A 20,153-nucleotide genomic window follows, 5' to 3' on the forward strand; every position below is an offset into this window, starting at 1 on the left:
GTGGAGTACAAGGACTGGACCGATCCATCTCTTGAACCCGAAGTGACTCAAAGGGCCTGCTTGCTCTCTGGTCTCGAGGCCTTCAAAGACTTCCTTCAAACTTAAAACAGCACCTGGACTCTACCATCTGAGCTCTTATCTGCCGAGTGATGGCAAACCAGTCCTGGGCCCTTGAAAGGTGATTTCAGCTGTGCTGATCCATCAAAATATGTGCATTCATGACTTTGTTCTGATCAGAACCTCCCACTCACACTTCAAGGTTGCCGCTCGATGACATGGCCTTGACAAACTGTGCAGCTCGATGACTACTGTCTGTGCAACTTAACGGTGCATTGTAATGGGGTTCTTTGACATATCCTCCATCGACCACATAGATCGGAACTGACTCATCGCCTGCATCCATAGGATCAACAATCTCCTTCTCTGCTCCTCGCATCAAGTTTTGTGACTTACCCTGACTAGAATTGTAGTTCATGCTTGGATATGGTGCATACCTAGAATGGAGAACATATGGTCAAATTGTTTGGCACCAATGGCACGTCATGTGGCTGCATGTTGGGCTACTATGAGGGGAGCCAGCTGTTTTTTGGAAATTGCCACTAGAAATTTCCTCTAGTAAAGCATTGCCGTAGTCTGAAACTCTACACAACTAGGACCTGTGCGACTTGTTTGAAGTCAGAGATGGGTATGAACAGTTTAATGCCTTGGAGCAGTTTGCTGACATTTAAGATTGTTAATGCGATGTTGTGGAATTAGTTGCTTATCCAGTTTGAAATTCATGGGCAAAGCGTAGTGTACTGTAAGATTGCTTTGAAAAGGTTTGTGTCTGGCTTAAATGAAGTATTCCATGATTCTAAACCAAGCCACTGAGATAGAAAATTCACAACAGACATTTAATGAACTCTGTTATAGTCCTGCCCATCATGATGGGTGCCTGGAAGATTTGTCAGTGAGCTAAACACTCGCAACTGAGCCCTTGTGATCTGCAAGTGACACCAAATTGATTCTTGGTATGGCCAACTCAGCCTTCTATTTTTCAGAGATGAGTAAATTGACGATCATTAAATTTAGTAAGGGAGACACTTATTTTAGAACACATGGAAAGGGCAGACGGCAGTATGAAGAGGTATGAAACGGTTATATCTGTTGCCTTAAGTGTTATGAAACTTATTTTTGTCCATAATGCAGTGAATCCTCCTCACATTGAAACTGTTAGCGGATAATTGTAGTGTTCATGGAGTTCCTAACCTCCATCTCTAGTCCATGGTACCTAAAACAGTTTCAATGTCAAACGTTAGTCCACAACCTCTTCAGGATAAATTTGAAAAGATTTGTTGAGTGTCTTGGATGAACAGGAAAATGCAGCTGTGGTGGGAAGCTGCATGTGTGCTGAAATATTGAGATGGTGGTTGAATTGTAGCTTGGTCTGGCCTCTTACAGTAAACCCACTTTTTAAGTCTAAATTTCCGTCCAACTCTGCTCTCCATCATTGGGTGCTGGCAAAGAAGTTATGTTATGAGTGCTCAATGCTGCAGCTGTTAGGTTAGGCATAGTTCAGCTGATCTTTTAAAGTGTTGCTACCCTATTTCCACCCGTTGCTACCCTATTTCTACCCGGACTGCAAACACAGCTTGCTTAGGGAGTTGCAGTGACTTTTTTTTTCCCACTTTCCTTTAAAACTTTTAAAACTGTGTTTAAATCCAATAGGTTAGACCTGACTGTGCAAATGTGCTTGTGCTCTCTCCCCTTGACATAACATTGGCTTATCCCCAATTGGCATATTTAATTTGCCTATTGGTCCCTACTAACATGCACTAAATGTGCACAGGGCCTGTAAATTAAATGCAATTAGTGGGCCTGCAGGACTCGTTATATCACCTACTTACGTAGCCTCCGAACCATGGCTCTGTCCTGCCATTGCAGACCCTGCATGTGCTGTTTTACCATGTCACTATTACATCGCAAGATAACCCTCTTGCGAGGCTTAAACCATACTTTTTTATACGTAGAAGTCCACTCTTAAGTTAGGCCCTATCTTACTAACAAGGCAGAGTGTAATGTACTTAAAAGGCAGAACATGTTTTAAGTTTTACATTCCTTGTTCGTGAAACTCCTGATTTCATTTTTCACTACTGCAAGGCCTATCTCCCCCACAGGATAATGTTTTGATTACTTTATTATGTCTCTTGTGTAATTTCCAATTGCGTAGAGACTTCAAGTTTGTCACTGGGCTTCACGATTTTAGACTGCAACTTATGCTGATGTTGGATTTTAACTTGCAGGTTAGGAAATGCCACATTTAAAAAGAACATTGACATTTACTTACTAGCCATTTTGGTGCCTGTTCAGTCTGGGTTGGGTGACAGCTGGACTTTATGTATTCACTCTAGACAGCCCCACATAAATGAAGCTGAGGTGTCTTTAAGGTCCTTCCCGGGAGATGAGGGAGGAGCTGGCCACAGCCTCCCCCACCTGAATAGGCTGTGTCCTGTTCTCACACAAAGGGCTAAATAACCCCTGTAACGAGTCTGGAGCCAGGGCAGGACAGGAAGACCTCTGTTCTGATCAGAGGTTTCTTTGAAGGCTCCCCCCACCTCAAAGGCACAAATGGGTACAAGTGCTGGATCTCTTGCACCATGACTTTAGTACACTTCTGGACCTGTGACAACTTTGAGAAGGGCTGCTGAAAGGGCCGCCACTCTGTTGGACTGCTGCTTTGCTGCACTCTTGCTCTGCTGCACTCTTGCTCTGTTCTCCTGCCTGGGTACGAAAGTCTGGACCTGCATCGCGTGAACCCACAGTGTTGCCAGTGGTTTGCTGGCTTGCCTCCTGTTTGAAGTCTGAGACCTCAGACTTCAACTCATCCTGCTACAGCACCTGGACTTTGCTTGTGGCAAATATTGCCCTGCCGAGGGCTGCCAACTTAGTCCTGATCCCTTGGAAGTGGGTATTAAGTGCTAATTCAGTCAAAACCCATGCATAGTTATCAGAACTGGCCATCTTTGCCTTTGTGTAAGTCGAAATGAGTGCATCCTCTTCACTGCGTGGAGTGGGCAATGCATCGCCTTCGGAACCAGCGCAGTGCCTTTGGAATTGACGCATTGGCTACTGTGTGAAAAGCAGCCATGCGTCGCATTTGGAACCAGTGCCTCACACTTGAACTGACGCATCACTGCAGTTGTGTTGAGAAAATCGGCACATCCCATCCACTGCATGGCTTGATACAACGCATCACCTCTGCTGCATTTCGCATCCTTGTCTAATGCAACATAGATCAAGGTACTTTGTGTTCAGCGGGCCCAAGTGGGTCTCTGTATCCGGCCCTTAGTCAATCACGGACAGCCTAAACTTTTGACTTTGCCCTAGTCCAACGCAACAGATAACCCGTTTAAGCACTTATTTTTTTCGTAAGCGCTATTTTACATTTATTCTTTAACAATTCGTATCTTGACTTCTACTTGCTGTATATTTGTTGTTGTTGTCTTGTATTAAAAAAATTGTTTACTTTTCTAACCTGGTTTGGAGTCTTTTCGTGGTGTTTTCACTGTATGTTTGAAGTGTTGCAAAAATACTTTACACGTTGCCTCTCAAGTTAAGCCTGCCTGCTCTGTACCAGGCTACCTGAGGGTGAGCATAGGATAATTTAGGGTGTGCTGTGACTTAACCTGGCTAGGATTGTGGTTCCTACTTTGACAGGATGTATACCTCTGCCAACCAGAAACCCAATTTTACACAATGGTTATCTGAGTGATTTACACATTTGGTCAACAATGATGCGGTTGTGAAGTAGAATGTGACTCAATTAATTTTTGATGAATGAGTACATCACTAAAGACAAGATACACTGGTCTTGAATACAACATAAGAGTGAGCAAATTATTTTTCTTGAGAGAATTTAGGATTCATGAATGGCATTAAATGCAAGAGACCAAAGAATTAAAAAAAATATCATGATATTTTAATTCTATAAATGAAAAACCATGTAGATCAATTTTGATGTGTACGATTACGTTGCCATGGAGATGAATCTTGTGTTTTTAGTGATTATCTCATGAACGTTTGTGGACTCCAAGAGATCCAATCACAAAACATGTTGGCCAGTAAATTAGAGTATGAACTGATCCAGAAAACTGTCCCTGCACTTTATTTTCAAACAGTTTGTGAATATATATCAAGATGGGGAAGCAGATAAGAGCTGAGGGTACAAGGTGCTGGTGTAACAGATGTGAATGCCAATTAGTGTGTAAATTGCCACCTCTTATGTGACCTAAATGCTTATTAAACATGGAGTGACATAGCCTATTAAAGAATTTTGTAAAGTGCACACCCCGAAGCCACATGTTTTAAGGTGATCTCATGTGTAAAATTAATTATAACTAGGCACTGTGAAATAAAATATTGTCTGGGATCACACAGTTTGGTCGAGTGGCAAAGCCGAGATCATTCCAAGGCTTTGTTTTCACATTGTGCAGTTTAGCCACTAGATGACCCTTGCTCTTTCCCGTTTTCCATCAAAAGTTAATGTTGGTCTTCATAGCATAAGTGGTAGGCTGAAGCCACATAAACTTGTTTTGGCCTCGAGGCCAGCTAACTGAGCCAGGCATTTGGCTTGAGCTTTCAGTGCCCCCCCCCCACCTTTTCAGATGAGAAATAATTTTTTTTAACATTTTCTCTTGGTTTGTCACTTTTTCTAATGCGTTTTCTCAAACTTCAGGTTTTGCATGGTGTACTCTGAAGTTCCAAACTTCAGTGAATTTAACCCAGATTATGTGACTAATTCCCGGCAAGGCAAAACTGTAAGTAACATTGTATGCATATTTCTTTTGGTCTGATTAAAGAGTTGTTCAAGTACCAAAAAGCGCGACTGTTTTAACTGGCTAGTTATCAAGTAGAGTTTGGTCAACTACTGTAGCATTTAGCCGCTAGCGGTGTGGTTGAGCGTCCTGGAGCATGCCTTCTGCTTATCGTGTTTAGGTGGGAGATGAGTGTGCACAATGACTAAAAAGATATGGCCTCTACACAGATGAGTGGCTTTGCTTGGTCCATGGTTTGGATGCTTACCAATCACTAAGTGAAAGCCGCTTTAAATGTGTACTAACACGTTATTTTGACACTTGAGTATCTAAGCCATTTTATTCAACCAGAAACTTGATGGAATGTGGACATCAGCGCTTAACTGGTGGAAATGTGTAGGATCCCTAAGTTTTCTTTTTCTTTAATAGCTTGCTGCCGAAAGCGGCGGTTGCAGACCACCAAGGCTGCCTAGAAAGGTTTGCTTTGTGCAGGTCTGTGGTTTTGAGTTCTGCCTATTCCCCCCCCCCCCCCCCCCCCCCCTCATCCCCCCCCCTAATCTGAGCTCTTCACCTTAAGTGTAGTTAAGTCAAATAATGTCGGCAGCATTTCTCACGTTTCTGGAAGGGGCACTCCTTGGTTCTTTTTATACTATTTCTTGTCATAGGGCATTAGTGAGGTGTCACAGGGTTTCCTCCTAATGTCCTTTTGTACACCTCGGAATAGCCCCTTCTCATCCTGAACTTGGCTTTTCTAATCCTAGATGGATCAGTCGCACAACCAATTTGCTCACTACCTTGGCTATGAATCCCCCTCCTAGGAGCGCAGGTGGAGGTCTGGCAGCTGATCCAGTCAAAGCTTTAAATTCTTCTTGGCCTCTCGGTCTTAGTCTCTCTTCTCTAGCTTTATATTGGTCCTCTAACAATTTGGATGTCTGAAAACTGAGGTCCGTGCTGAGCCTGAATATACAGTGCTCCACCACACTCAACATACTTGTGAAACTGTTTCAACAGGCTCTGTTTTGTTGATTGCACACCCCCTCTGCCCTGATAGACTTTGCCTGGCTCCATTATTTGTTTGGAAAGTAGCACAGTATCTGCTGCTCTCCTAAAGCATTTGAGGTCTCTCCACTGGATCTTTTATCTAATAAGATTGTTTGGCAAGCTGTACATTTTATTATGACTCCCTTTGGAAGCCACCATCAAATTCATCCAGCTAAATCCGTAAGTCAGTTCTTGGGTGCCTTCCTCGCTGGAGTGTTTATTGTATTGGTCCCCTATCTCTGAGGTTAGCACTCGCTTTCATTTTTAGATTCCACATGAGTGGCTTGCCTCCCCTAGAGTGGAGCTGTCTCAGGAGGTGAGGGCCCTTATAGTGGAACATATTGCCACTTATGTGGCTACTCTTCTGTTAGGATTGCCCTGAGATGCCATCTCCTAATCCTTTCACTGATGTCTGTGTAGTGCTGCTACTCTTGGGCGGTGAAATACATCTTGAATTTCACTTCTGTAAGGTAGCATAAATCTACTAGAAGACTGGTGCATTTTCTATAAATGGGCAGGAACCTCTAAATTGTATCCATACAATTGTTCCACAGTATGAAACAGTTTTGTGCTACTTATTGGATCACTGAACTGTTTGCCCTGCAAGACAGTCGGGGCTCTTGTTGGAATAAATGTATTTTATCTTGATTTGATGGAACCATGTAAAGGGTTTGACATTCCTTCAACCCTGAACCAGTGTTGTCTTAAGGATTTTTCGAGCCCTGGGCAAGACATATTTTAGGGGCCCATGTTTGTAATTTTTCTGCCCATTTTATGCAAATTGAAGCACCCTTCATACCAAACAAACTTTCCGAAACCGGGTTCACACAAACGTTTGAAATTTCTTCCAGGGTCCCCAGAAATCCTTAAGATGCCACTGAACAAAGTGAGAGAAACTCATGTAGAGATGGGCAGAGAGGAGACGGAGGCCCTGGGCAATTGCCCAACTTGCTCAAGCATTATATCTCTATATTGAATAGATACGGTCCATAGACTGTGTGGCAGTTTTTTTTGTGGTTTCTAATCTTACCAGGAAATATTGGCTTTGCAAATTTGGGGCCTCCTTTATTGCGAGCAAATACACGGCCATTACAAACACTTGTGGGGGATCTTGTTCCATAGATTGCAAATTATTAATCCCATCAACACTTACAGAGCAAGTAGTTCTTACCAAAGTAACACTACTGCAGTGTTAACATTTGCAAACATAAAATACTTCATGTACATTATTTTACACTAATGTATAGATGCGTGTAATACTCACTGGTTTTTATTACTTTCTGTCTTCTTAAGGGCCAAGCTGAACAGGGAAATAATTCTCCACCCAAAAGCACTGGTATGTTTTGGAAGATACACTGGTTTTATGGCAGTGGGTCATTATGAACATTTTGCTCAACTCTGTAAAAGTATATAATGTAAATTGTTCAGTTACAGTATAATTTTGATGTAGAGTCAAACTGAGTGGGAAATTACCAGAAAGTGGGTTGATTGAAAAGGGAATCTACATTGTCTCTGCAAATTGGTAATGTCTGTGGTGGTTTGTAATTTGTCCATTCAAATTGTAATTTGCCTTACGTTTAGTTGTGAAAGCATAACTGTTGAACCTGCTTTAAAGCACACAGCAGCACTGATGGAAGCGCCACAGTATCCACAAAGAGTAGTAGGTCTGCAGAGGAATATCCTGGCTCAGGCTGTGGGCCTTGTAAGAGTGGATCGTTTGGCATGGATGGAAGTCCTTCTCAGATACTGTCATTCTCATGATTTATTCATTCTTAGCTCCAGTAAAGGCTTCAGTGATTTTTAAACCAGAGCTCAACCCCGGTAGCTATGGCACAGAACAGACAGGCTTCACTTAATAAAATGTCTACTGCATTCAGAATTACTGAAACTATAAAAGTCAACAATACAAAAGTACCACTTCTATTTGAGAAAAGAGAATAATTTAGAATCAATCATTTTTATAAAGCGGGAAGATTTTGTTCATTAAATTAAAGAGAATAATTTAATGAACAAAATCACAAAAATCCAGAGATGAGCTTTTAAAGTTTTCACTAAAGAATAATACAAATTGCAGTCCTCTGGTTTTCTTTGACTAGTATCGAGGTGTGATTTAAGGCTGACTGAGTGTGGGTCTGATATAGAAACCAGGTTTGACCGATCATGTTTTGCCTTCTGACTAAGTCTCTGAAATGGTAGTCAAAAATCCTTAGCTTGGCAAGGCAACAGGCGAGGCTGAGAAGGGCTCCAGGAGGTCGAATAGCAGTTGGACAAGGCTCTGAGCTTTCCTGCCAGAAGTCAGCAGCTTCACCAGAGTGGGAGGAATTAAAAATTAACACCATCAGAAGGTCCCCAGCCGGACAAACCTTTTTGGTGTGTTCGACCCAAGAAGATTTCTACATTCAGACTTAGTCGCTTTTGTTTTTTTAGAGCATTGATCCTTCCAGTGGGGGAAGGCTGCAAGCTGCAGCAGAACAGGGACCCAGAAGGCCAAATATCCTTTCCAATCCGTTCCTCTGAAAAATATTTTTCTGCTGCAGAATAGCTGAATGAGAAAAACCTGCGTCTTTGGCCCAGAGGCAATGGATGGTCATCTATTTAACTTGGGAGGTTTGTTCTGGTTCTCATGTGCCCTTTGGAGCGAAAACGTTTCTAATACCAGGTTTTTCTGGATCGTGGCAGAAGTACCTTTTGACACCAGCAAGGGACCCAGGACCGCCGGAACAGCACCTGAGGGTCAAGACTCACTCCAGCAGAAGTCAACAGCAGGGTCCAGGGCAGGTCTTGTTGGAATTAGTCAGCTGGACTCCTCAGGAAAAGGACTTCTAGAAGCTTGTGTCCCTATAACTTATCAGGAGAAGTTAAGCCAAGTGAGTCTTGGAGTCTACTTTCACATGGGTACGAGTGTGAGCAGGATCACCCTTTCAGATCCTTACACAGATCCCAACTTCAGGGGGTGGTGTTCTGCTCCAGTAGTGTTTTGAAGAGGGTACCAAGTGGTGCCACATTTATGCCTGGCATTAGCATGTGGGAGGAGTATAGTTCCTGGCCTCTCCCTAGCCAATAGGGAAGACATTTCTAGGGATTACTATCCACTTTTGTAGCAGTTCCTGTGTACCTTACTGCAGGGCTCCTCTCTGCCCAAATCCAAGGTGGTGAAACCCTTTTCACCTTGTGTAGAGCCTGTGTTCCCACCCCAGAGGTGTGGCCAGGGAAGTGAGTGATTTCTCCCCACCAGTCACCACTTCTGGAGGGCAGCTGCTCTCCCACTGGGATTGGGACGTGCTGTCCTAGAGGATCAAAGAAGGGCCCTGCTCAGATGTTAGCTAACATTTACCTGTGATAGGGTAGGGCTCTTTGTCAATTCGGTTCCTGGGCACAGCCCAGATTGTCATCCTGTCAATCTAATGGAACACCTCCCTAGACCCAAGGTCTTTGTTCTGCTCGCTGAGCAGTTTTCGCAACTCATCAACGGGGCTAGCCTCTTTCCAGGTGACAGTTGAAGCTCAAGCAAATATACCTCTGGAGGAAAGGCAACTTTATAAAAAAAAAAGGTAACTTTCTTAAAATATGAAATTTGTAGGTGTTCCCTAGCCAATATGCCATTACATATAATTTTGTAAACCAATGTGTTCCTATGAAAAAGCCAACCCTGCAAAAGTAAAAATAGCCTTTGAGGTATTTTTCACTGTAAGACTGTGTTTAACTTGAACCTTTTACGTCTCCTACTTCCATATGCCTTGCAACCAGCCTTATGCATTCTACGTCCTATTTGGAAGTAATTTATTAATATTTAAAAGCAATGTTTAGGCCTGTCAAAAGGGGTTATTTTTACACGTGGAAATTGCTGTCCTTGAACTGCAGAGCCAGGCTACAATGGTGGGGCTGCAGCCATGGCCGCAATGCCACTGTAGTGGGTGTTGCTATGGATTCTGCAGTCCACTTCTAACATTTAACTTGCGATCCACAGGTACACTTTGGTACCATATACCTGGGACTTGTAGGTTAGCTAAATATGCCAACTGGGAGTGTAGCCAATTTCAGCACATTTTAGGGGTCGGATCACATGCACTGGAGCCTGGTTAGTAGAGCCCATGTTCAGTTAAAAAACGAGCAGCATCAGTACAAAAACAAATGGGGGTGTGTGAAAGGGTGGGGTGATCATTCAAAATGAGGCATTGTCCTTCATTCCTCAATTGGATTGCCCTGTGGTTTGGGGAGGTGCTGATAATTGTGGGGTGGGGTGGGAGTGGGAGTGGGTGTGGGTGTGGGTGCAGGTGGCGGCACAACAGAGGTTCCTCTAAATCCACCTAGTCTGCAAGCAGTCCAATTTGCTGACACCTAGTCATAGGATGCAAGCTTTTATCCTCCTCTTGTAAGGCAAGTTTGGATTGTAGGGTGAATCAATTCCTTTACTAAATGGACAATTCATTGTTTATTAATATTATGTGTGTGTTTAGATAATTGGAATTTGTTTCTAGTATGTGACTTAACATCAATTTGAATATGTACAAAATTAATTGGTGTGAAACTCCATATAATTAGCTTTGTTTGAAAATAAAAGGCCTCTTTACCTGTTAAGGACTTTTTTTAAGGGCCCTCTATCTTCACTTCAGTGAAACTCTTTGCTTCCAATTAACACTACCAGTACTGCTGTCTGATCGATGTTGACCAGGCATTCTCGATTAATGAACTATGGGAAATCTTGTTCAACCGTCAGCAAAATGCTTGAAAAAGATTGTCATCTTGATGTCTTCTCCAGTGGGATTAGAGCCACTCTTTGGGCAAATGTATCACCTACTTGAAAGCCTTTTTATGCTTGGGCTTTTGGAGTCTGTCATTAAATTCCTCATGGTGGACCATGTAAGTGTCAGCTATTGTCTCTTGCTAAAGGGGCGGGAGAGAAGTGTTGACTTAATGTGCGCTACCTATTTAATCAAACAGTGATGTGGTTTAGCCATTTTCAGTTACCTGAATTGTCTATCAAAGTGCTAAAAGGATCCACATTGTCGGATAGCCACCTTTTGACTTCATTAATTCACATCAGCCAAACTTTTTTTATTTTTCAGGAAATGGTTCACAAACTGGCCTTGCATCTGGTGGATCAACTTTATCAAATGGTCCCATCCCCTCATACGGTGGTGGTAGAGCCCGTGGACGAGGACTGACCAATGGATCTTCAAATCATAATCACCCCTTTGTACCTGCCTTCAGTAATGGGAGGGACCAGCGTAGAACATCAAAAAGATGATTTAGCAGTATTCTTTTTTGCAATTGATAACATCTGGCCTTTGCTAACAATTACGGCACTTTCTTTTGTTAATGGAGGATTTATCCATATTGATTTTTTTTTTTCGGAACTATGACCACAGGGCTGTTCTGCTGTGTGATTTATTTAATTGGTTTTTTTATGAATGCCTAGGTTAAATCTTGATAACCTATACTTAATGTACGTTTTGGACTTTTGTTGTGCACTAACTGTAAAGTCTAAACCTGCTAAAGTCTTTCCACACTACGTGGCTATTCTTGCAACCCTATTTAATTAATTATACTTTTCTGTATCAGAACAACCTGCTAGAAGGGGTTGCAATTTGGAATTAACTTGCACCACATTGGCGTGGTTTCTGACTCTGCTTTATTTTTTGGCGCAGTTTGACAATTTCAGTTTTTCATTGATTTAAATGCTCAATTCTTAAATAAAAATTGCACTATTGAATATTCAAATGCTGCCTTTCACCAAGCTGTTGCCTTCAAACATTTCTCAGCCTTTTAATTCACCAGTTGGTATCATAGTGACGTGATATTAATAGTCTGTGATGTTCTTCTTTGCTTCTAAGATTTGATACACATTGTGAATACAGTGGCGGAGTTAGTTTGCAATACGCATTGCCTTTCAAATTGTTCATGCTTGAAAGGTCTCCACACTTCAGTTTAGTACAGCTAAAGAATGTGTCCAAACAAATAACTTATTTTGGTTAGTTTATTTCTGGTCGTCAAAAGTGTACTTGTATCTGTAAATAGTCAAGGCAATGAATCGCTTATATTCAATGTAGCTGTGAAGTTAACCAACACAGATAGTTTTTATATTTAATTATGTTGTTGGGTACTGCATCGCAATGAGCAGTACTGGAGCGCAAAAACAAGTCAACATTGTAAGGTAAGTAGGCCCCAGATAACCAGCACATTATGGTAAGTTCTCCATATGTGGTCAGAAAGTTTGTGCAAACCTGAAGTGGGCAATGTTCCAACCCACAGGATGTAGCAAATTCCTCGGGTAGTCATCAGGGGAAAAGACGCCAGGTAGCACCATGTCTTCAATTGATCTAAAGACAGTTTGGGAAAAAGGAAAGAACAAAGTATCCAGTGAAATCAATGATGTGATAAAACTGTTGATGTCAACCACATTGCAATTAGTGGGAACATTTAGAATGCCTAGGTATCTAAAATGTGTATTCCTTGTGTATACATATTTGGGGAGCAAATGGATAATTTTCAATGTACATACACCACCTTTTACAGCAGAGAAGATGCAACACCTTTTAGATGTTAATTTCACTAAACAATAAACCGTGTCAAAATCGGCAAAAAAACAAAAATGCGTCCATTTGAAGATGAATCTATTTCTGAAAGTCAAATCTTGTAACACTGATTTCTTATTTTGAAGTTTGGGTATTTATCTTTTAAAGCAGGTGACATATAAATAAGTAGCTGTAGTTTAATATGCGCTCAACCTAATTTGGGAGTAGAATTTTGGTGCAACATTCACAATGTACGGAAATTGTTGCAGTGTACACTAGTATCATCACTTTGTGCACTGCATGAACATTCTGTATTGAACAATGACCTCTGGGGGGGGGGGGAGGGTAAGTAGAGTATACAATATAGGAGAGGCCATGTAAGGACTTTTTTTTTAAAAAGCATTTTTGAAAACTACAAGAAAGGAGTGGAGTGTTCTTGTATACAGATTTTTCTTTAATCAGACAAACCCAAACATGAGTGTGAAAAACCTTATACCCAATCGTGTAACAATCTACTTAACATCGGACAGTGACCTGCCATTTCTTGTTTAATTCCTACATAAGCCTGTGGCACATCAGGTGTGTGTGGATCTTTCATCTGGTGGATAAGTCTGGTTCCTTGTTAGCGTTGTACATAGCCTTTGCAGATTCTAATCTATTCTTGCGCTTTTTTTTTTGCCAAGGTGTGTTTGGCTACATCATGAATCTAGTTTTACAGCGGGATTTACATGCTGTATATTTTTCCGCCATCTAGTGGTTGGGTCTGAAATATTGGGGCGGGGGGAAGGGGAAGGGAGACTGGGTAAATTACTATGTTACCTGGCATGGTCCAATTGCCCTTTAAACCGTTGAAAGAAACTGCCATCATATTGTAACGTTGCCATACATCTCCATCAAACATGACAGAGCCATACTTCAAAGTTGCAATTCTTTTGGGGAAAAAGAAACCCCCCAAAGCAGGTCTTTTTTTTTTGGGGGGGGGGGGGGGGGGGGGTGAAATACTATGTTGCAAAAATAATCAGCTGGAAAAAATGCAGGATACTGCTGTAATCAAATAACTTAGGCATTTACCAGATGTAAATTTGATATACACCATTAAAATTTAATGGTGGCCCATACAAGAGGACATTTAAGGTGAAGTTTCTTCACTTCAGCAGTAATTATTCAGTTTCTGGAATGAGCAAAAAGGATGGCCCTGCCCTAGACAACCCCCACATGGAACCTCAACCTGGCCCTGACATAGTTCATATAGGAACATTTTGAACCACTAAACACGACAGAACTCTAGTTTTAACCCTAAAAGCAACATTCTGAATCACAGTTACTTCATTGCTCAGGGTAAGAAAATTGCAGGCATTAACAACCCAGAACCCTACCTACAAATACACAAGGGCCATATGTATCATAGTTATGTTTTGCGAATTCCAAATAGCGAATTTTAAGGAATCGCTATTTGGAATTCGCAAAACTGTATGTATGTACAAAATAGCTTTTTTATAGCGATTCCTTACCATTCCTAATTTGCGATTAGCAAAATGCTAATCACAAATTACCCATTCATTTCTATGGGCCAGGAGGCCCATAGGAATGAGTGGCAATTTGCGATTAGCAATTAGCTAATCGCAAATTAGGAATTTTTTCAAGGGTGCATGCGTGTCTCAAGAACACCCCTGCTGCACCCCTGAAAAATACATTTGGGGGCATATGGCACACATACATTCCCTAAGGGCATGTATGGGCGTCATATGGCACCTTTGGTTTGTTTGAAAATGGCATCATTAAAAGAATTCGCAACTTACCACCAACTAGAAGTTGGTGGTAATTTGCGATTCCTTAATGGCATTTTTTTGGATTTTTTTTCTTTGATACATTGCATTTAAGGAATCGCAAAATTTGCGATTCCTTAAGTGCAATCGCAAAATAAGGAATAGCAATTTTTGCGATTCCTTATTTTGATGCAAAAATGTTTCATACATACCATTTAGGTATTTAGCATTCGCAAAGGCCGAAATTCGCAGAATTTCGGCCTTTGCGATTGCTAAATAGCTTGATACATATGGCCCTAAATGAAGTGCTCGCTGGTAATTAAGAGCACTATTGCAAGCTGTATAGTACACAGTCCTAATGGAGACAAGTCCGAGAGCACTCTCCACAAGAAAGAAGGGAGCAACTTGGCTTCCTAGCAAATGTCCTGCTAAGTGACATATGTATGCAAAAAGAACAATTGGTGGACAGAATGCAGAACGATGTCATTCATTCACCCCAGTACATGGATCTGGACCTAAATCCATAATTTATTTTGCTCAGCATGACTTTTCAATTTGGAGCCATGCATATGCAAATCAGTCTTGACCCTGCACACAATGGGAACAGTCCATCCCAAACTGCCAGGCCCTCCCTGGACTGGAAACCAGCATCCTAGGACGTGTTTCGGGCTTTCAACCCTCATCAGCCAGGACAGCTTGACTCCAATGGCATGGAGAGCAGTGCCATATGTATGGCAGCCACATGGGTATTGTTGCTTATGTTCACCAAACCCTACTGTGTTTATGCTTAAATAAATAAGGAGTCACAAGTGGGAGAGAATGTACAAAAACTCTTTTATTCCTGCTCGAGAACATTTAAACCTAATTTGCATGGGTGAACAAGGATATTGCTAGAAAATAATACACATGTGAATCCAGAAAGGTGCATGCTGCAAAAGGGCATGGTTTCCTACAGGAGAAATTATGCAACTTGAAGAATTTTCTGGATTCACATACAACCCACCCAACCCCCAAGAATTGAGGTGCAAGATGAACATGCAAACAAAAAGAGCAAAAGGACAAGAAGGGGAAGGTTTAACAAGTAAAAAAGAAGCCACAACAGCAAGTCAAGTTGCCAAGAAAAGAAAAATATAATCTATAGAGGACAACTACGCACAGGAGCTTCTAGGCTGCAATGGCATGCACTAAATGGTACAATGTGACACCCCCACTCCAAAAAAAAAAAGATGAGACCCAACCACGAGATTGTGGAGGTACTGCACAGCATGTGATTCCAAAACATTCTTCAAGCTGCAAAACTGCTCATACAGTTAAGTAACCATTTTGTTTTCTATCATGGGGCTCAGAGTGCTGTACCCATTGCAATATACTGTTTTGCAAGGTGTCATATGAACTGTACAAACTTCCTTTTTGTTTTATTAACAACAACAATGTTATCAAAATTGAAGAGTGTTGGGATCATCTGTCAATAACCTTTGACCATTATTCTGCTAACTTGGGCCAATTCCATACCAATTGGAAGCATGTAGTGTGTTGGTGAACTCTTCCTTCCAGAAGTGCAGGCAACTGTTCCTATCAATTACACACAATGATCAGATAGCACAGTGCATCTTGTTGGACAAGATAAGAATGAACATCAAAGATGGGCACATCTGCGAAAAGGAGAATGAGTTGTATTCCGAAGTTTGAACATTATTGGTATGCTGCGGGTGGAACCTGTAGACACCCCAATTGGTACCTGGAGTGTGATCTGTTTTTCATGAGCATAGCCTCCAAATTGGGTGCAGGCTAAGAGGAAGGAGGGAGAAAGCACCAGGTAAAGCGGCTTTCCCAAGTTTCCCTGGGATAATTGGTATTTTTTCATGGTGGCCTCTCACTCTAATTGTTTTGGATTTAATTGAGAACACAGTCGCTGAAGTCTAGCAGAATAATCCACACAGGGAGCAGCAACCAAAGTTCTCAAAAGATCTCTACCTTGCTTCCAGCTTCTTCCTCAGTTATCCCCTAATGAAGCTTTTCACACTCAGTCTGTTATCCGAAATTATGCAAGATTTGAATATGAATCCAAAAGAGCTTTGCCCCAACCCTTCTTCACTCGCTTTGTCTTGAGAGCTCACTCACTTCTGCGGGACTTCTCTATGGTGTCCAAAGTATCTTCACCCACTCTACATCAGCTACACCCATCACTGGAAGAAGGCCACCCCAAAGCTCCTCCGCCCACAGAGCAAAGTCGAGCGTAAACCAGCAGACCAGACTCTTCTGCCAGGAAGCAGACTATTTCAGTTCCTTCGAGAAGATAGAGGAGAGGTGAGGTTGGGGAAGAGGAGAAAGTGGGTTTGGACCCATGAATACCCTAGATTGGCAGCAGCAACTCGGTGACTGTGAACCCCTTCATTGCACAGACATTACTAAGCTTAGAGGGAAACAGAACCCTTGGTCCGAGCACCCAGACTGAAAGAGAAATGTGTGGAGCCAGCCCATGTTGGTGAGCAGAGGCTGCAAGTTTCTTGCTGGTTACTCTTTTGACTGCCATCTTTCAATTGAGTGTGCCTCTGCCTAGATGTAGCAGTAAGTACCACACCCACCCTTCATTGCGCAACCAAAGAGATAATGCGGGTCACCCAAACAAAATGTAATTCTCCTGCAAACTTAGCGTCTTGCAGTATACATTCCAGCGACACAAAATTGAGATGAAATATTTTGTAGCTAATTTGCAAAACTCGACAGAAGAACCTTAACAACAAACTCAACACTATTTAGAGCAAATGTTCTAAGAACAAAAGAGTGTTGTCATCGTGAAACTTTATTTCCAGGAGATTGCTTTCTTGGGGGTGGAGGGAAGGAGGGGGTTAGGGTGTGCTCTTTTGATGTACAAATGGGAGAAATGATTTCAGAGGCAGTTCAGAATTTGCTGACGACCATGGCATTATCAGTTGGGTGACGTTTCACAGCTCTGTGCAGATAGTGCCCTTTGTACTAAATATACTGCCAAGGGCAGCGCCAGGCATCATGCCAGGTCTTGGTTTACTGCAAAATGAACCATTTCAACAAAGAAATTGTACTTACTAATATTGTGAGGCATAAAAGGAAATGTCGGAGGTTTGTTTTGTTTTCTCGTTTTTTCTGTCAGTTTTCCTCTTGCCACACCTACCCGCATAGTCATTTCTATGTTTAATATATTTTTGTAGGAATAGTTCTATAGAGCTCGCGAGAAAGCAAGGTAGTGCTGAAAGTATGAAATAATTTTTGGTTGCGGGCAAAATCAGTCGGAACGTGCCTGAATGATCTGATATAAAATAACTTTAGTTAAACGTGTTCCATTAAACTTTACAACAAATATCGAACGAGCAACTAATTTGTCAAAAGCAAGCTTTGACAAAGCTAATAGGTCTGGCTTTCATGGGCTAACGCTTGCATGAATGCTTAAATACTATTGGTGCCTTGTCTCTTTGCAACTGGCCTCGTTCTGGGCTTGCAGTGCTGTATGACTAAAAAAATTAAAAAGAGCAGGATTGCCAGTTTGAGGAATGTATAATAAAGGCTGCCGCCATAGGAGGCACAGAAAAAAGCAAGTTGCACAGTGGCATGGCACAAATAGGCTTGAACAAGTATTTAGTTTAATTCCTGTGTAAAGCACAACGTGCATCTAAAGCAGTTTGAGGGCATGAAGTAGGTCCTACAAGGAAGAGAAAAGGCATCATGCGCTGAGCACAGTCAGAAGTTCGGTTGTCTCTTTAACAACCCCCGTGCTTTTTAGAAGTGGAACAATGTCCAAGCCATGTCTTGTGCAGACCACAACGTTTTGTAAATGCTTCTGGATGTTGATGCACTAATCAGTCTTGGACGTCTGCCTAGCAGGCAGAGTGGAAATAGGACATTAAACCTGCCCTGGCCCCAACATATAAGGGACCCCGATTAGTGAATTACAAAGATTTTAAAAAGTGGCCATATTTACAAATTAGGGTAGCTTTGAACTTTAAACGCAGTGTAAGTGTTTTGCATGGCAAGTCTGCCAGGGGCGCAACTAGACCTGAACCTCTGGGGCGGCCAATACTCTCAGCAATGGATCAGGACGAGCGTTTCCAGAAATGGGCTAGTTGCTAACCTCATTGCCATTATTTGAGAAAAAGATGTTGCAAACTGCAATGTAAACACATTTGACAAACCTGATATTATAGCAAACATATTGTTTGGGAGGTTTGACACTGTTCCAAGGCATCAACTCATTGCAATTCCAGAAAAAAGCTCCTGACCCACAGTTGTGACGGTTTGTTTACCCACTGAGATGATGTAAAATGTGCATGGATAAGGCTGCCCTTATGTACAGGTCTCAAAATATTATGCTAAGTAGCAGTGCTTAATTTGCGCTTGTAGTTGCAAGTGGAGTCCACGGGTACACCTTTTCAGGATCACACACATATTTTTGCTCCTAAGACTGTTACAGAACAAGAGAGAGAACAACTCAAAAGGGAGACAGGAGGAAGAGAAAGATGGCAAAATTGAGACAAAGGAAGGAAGAAAGCAGCGATGAAAAAAAACCTGCAAGAGTAAGATTTAAGCGCAGGGAGTGCCGGGTGGTGATGAAAGTGGCCCACGGTTGAATCACGTCTTGAGGGCCATCATCAGTTCTTCCAGTTCAGATCTCCTGTCTTATGTTAAGGTCTCATGACCACTGTCTACTCCTCAGGCCGTGGATCTGCTTTCCAGGATATAAGGCAGGTTACTTTAAGGCAAGGCAGGCATCAGGGCTCATGGCATTCCTGGTTCTAGTCAGGTGTTCCTGGTACCTACTCCTGGGTTGTTCTTGAGAAGAAAAGAGAATTTAACATCCATGCTGCTCAACATAGGTTGGTAGGTGTGTGCTGTACAGACTTTGGCAATTATTGGAAATAATGTATATATTTAGTTCAAGGATTACACACAGATACAAATAGACATCAGTTTAGTATCCATGCAGGGACCCATTTAATGGAGTCCATTAAACATGTTTGCAATGAACAAACCATAAGAGCGCCCCTTTAAATTTAGGAAAAATGTAATGCTGCGTGAATATGCTGTACTTCAAAGGATACATATTCCAACAGGAAAACTGTGCACTGTGAATTGCCTAGCTCCTTGTAAGCACTGGCATCCACTTACTAAGATTTCAGTGAGTCAAAGCACAATGTGTGCAGTTAGGAACTGTGCCAGATTATTGGCAATAAATGAAAACAATGTCATTTTTAATAAACTAAAGTGTTATAAAAACCACTTTTCTGCTTCTGGAGAATGACTAATACTCTGCAACCATTGACATAATTCCATGCATAAGTCTGGAAAAGTTAAGATACTTTTATACTGATGTGATGTGCTTTTTTTAAAGCACCATAGTTAGCGGGTGTGTTTCAAAAAGTCTGAGAGTCCGAGTTTTATTTTTTAGATCTGGCCGCACATCTTAGCAGTCATTTGACCATATGTGATCAAAAGAAAAAAAGCTTTAAGAAACACACCTAACGGAGAGGCTTTTTCTCTGCCCACCAGTTGGTAACCTTGAGTGTAATATTTCATTGGGCAGACGGTGTGTGCTCCCATTAAGATGCAGTGCTTGTACTCCTGGTGGCCTCCTGAAGGTAGGTCGGTCACCTAAAAAAACTGTAATTTTTTGGCAGTTTGCAATGGGAAGACTCCTTTACCAAGTGGTAACATTATTGCCAAATAATACTTCTAAAGCATCATACATGCTCACAGTGTGCATTAACTGCACTGCAGACCGTGTTTTTATGGGTCGACTAATCCTATTGGCAAAAATAGGTTTTTAATAAGGATTTTCCATTATTCAGATGGCTTTGTTATCCTCCTTAATGCTGCAAAGGTGGTTGTGCAAGTTCCTTTCTTTCCCTTTTACGTTTGTGCTGCGAAAATAAGCACTTGGTTCTGCCCTATCATCCTAGTGCTCCAACAGACATGCATTCTGCTGCAGCCCCAACATGCCTCATGATTCCTGCCACATAAATGCCTCAGTTTGCTCTCCCCAACTGCAGCAGCCCACACAAATTCAA

The 20,153-nt window shown here is 41.9% G+C and overlaps 1 protein-coding gene across 2 annotated transcripts in view; it reads left to right on the forward strand.

Moving 5' to 3' along the window:
• NABP1 (nucleic acid binding protein 1) overlaps nt 1-12,427 on the forward strand; it is a 34,692-nt gene extending 22,265 nt beyond the window's left edge. For both annotated transcript variants that reach the window (XM_086955391.1, XM_086955392.1), the window contains 3 exons: nt 4,715-4,796; nt 7,128-7,170; nt 10,901-12,427. In XM_086955391.1, the coding sequence (XP_086811517.1) occupies nt 4,715-4,796; nt 7,128-7,170; nt 10,901-11,082 (307 nt within the window). In that variant the 3' untranslated portion in view covers nt 11,083-12,427. The remainder of the gene's footprint in view (nt 1-4,714; nt 4,797-7,127; nt 7,171-10,900) is intronic.
• Nucleotides 12,428-20,153: the final 7,726 nt, after the last annotated feature.

The sequence above is a fragment of the Lissotriton vulgaris genome, chromosome 2_1, assembly GCF_964263255.1.
Source record: "Lissotriton vulgaris chromosome 2_1, aLisVul1.2, whole genome shotgun sequence".
Lineage (NCBI taxonomy): Eukaryota > Metazoa > Chordata > Amphibia > Caudata > Salamandridae > Lissotriton > Lissotriton vulgaris.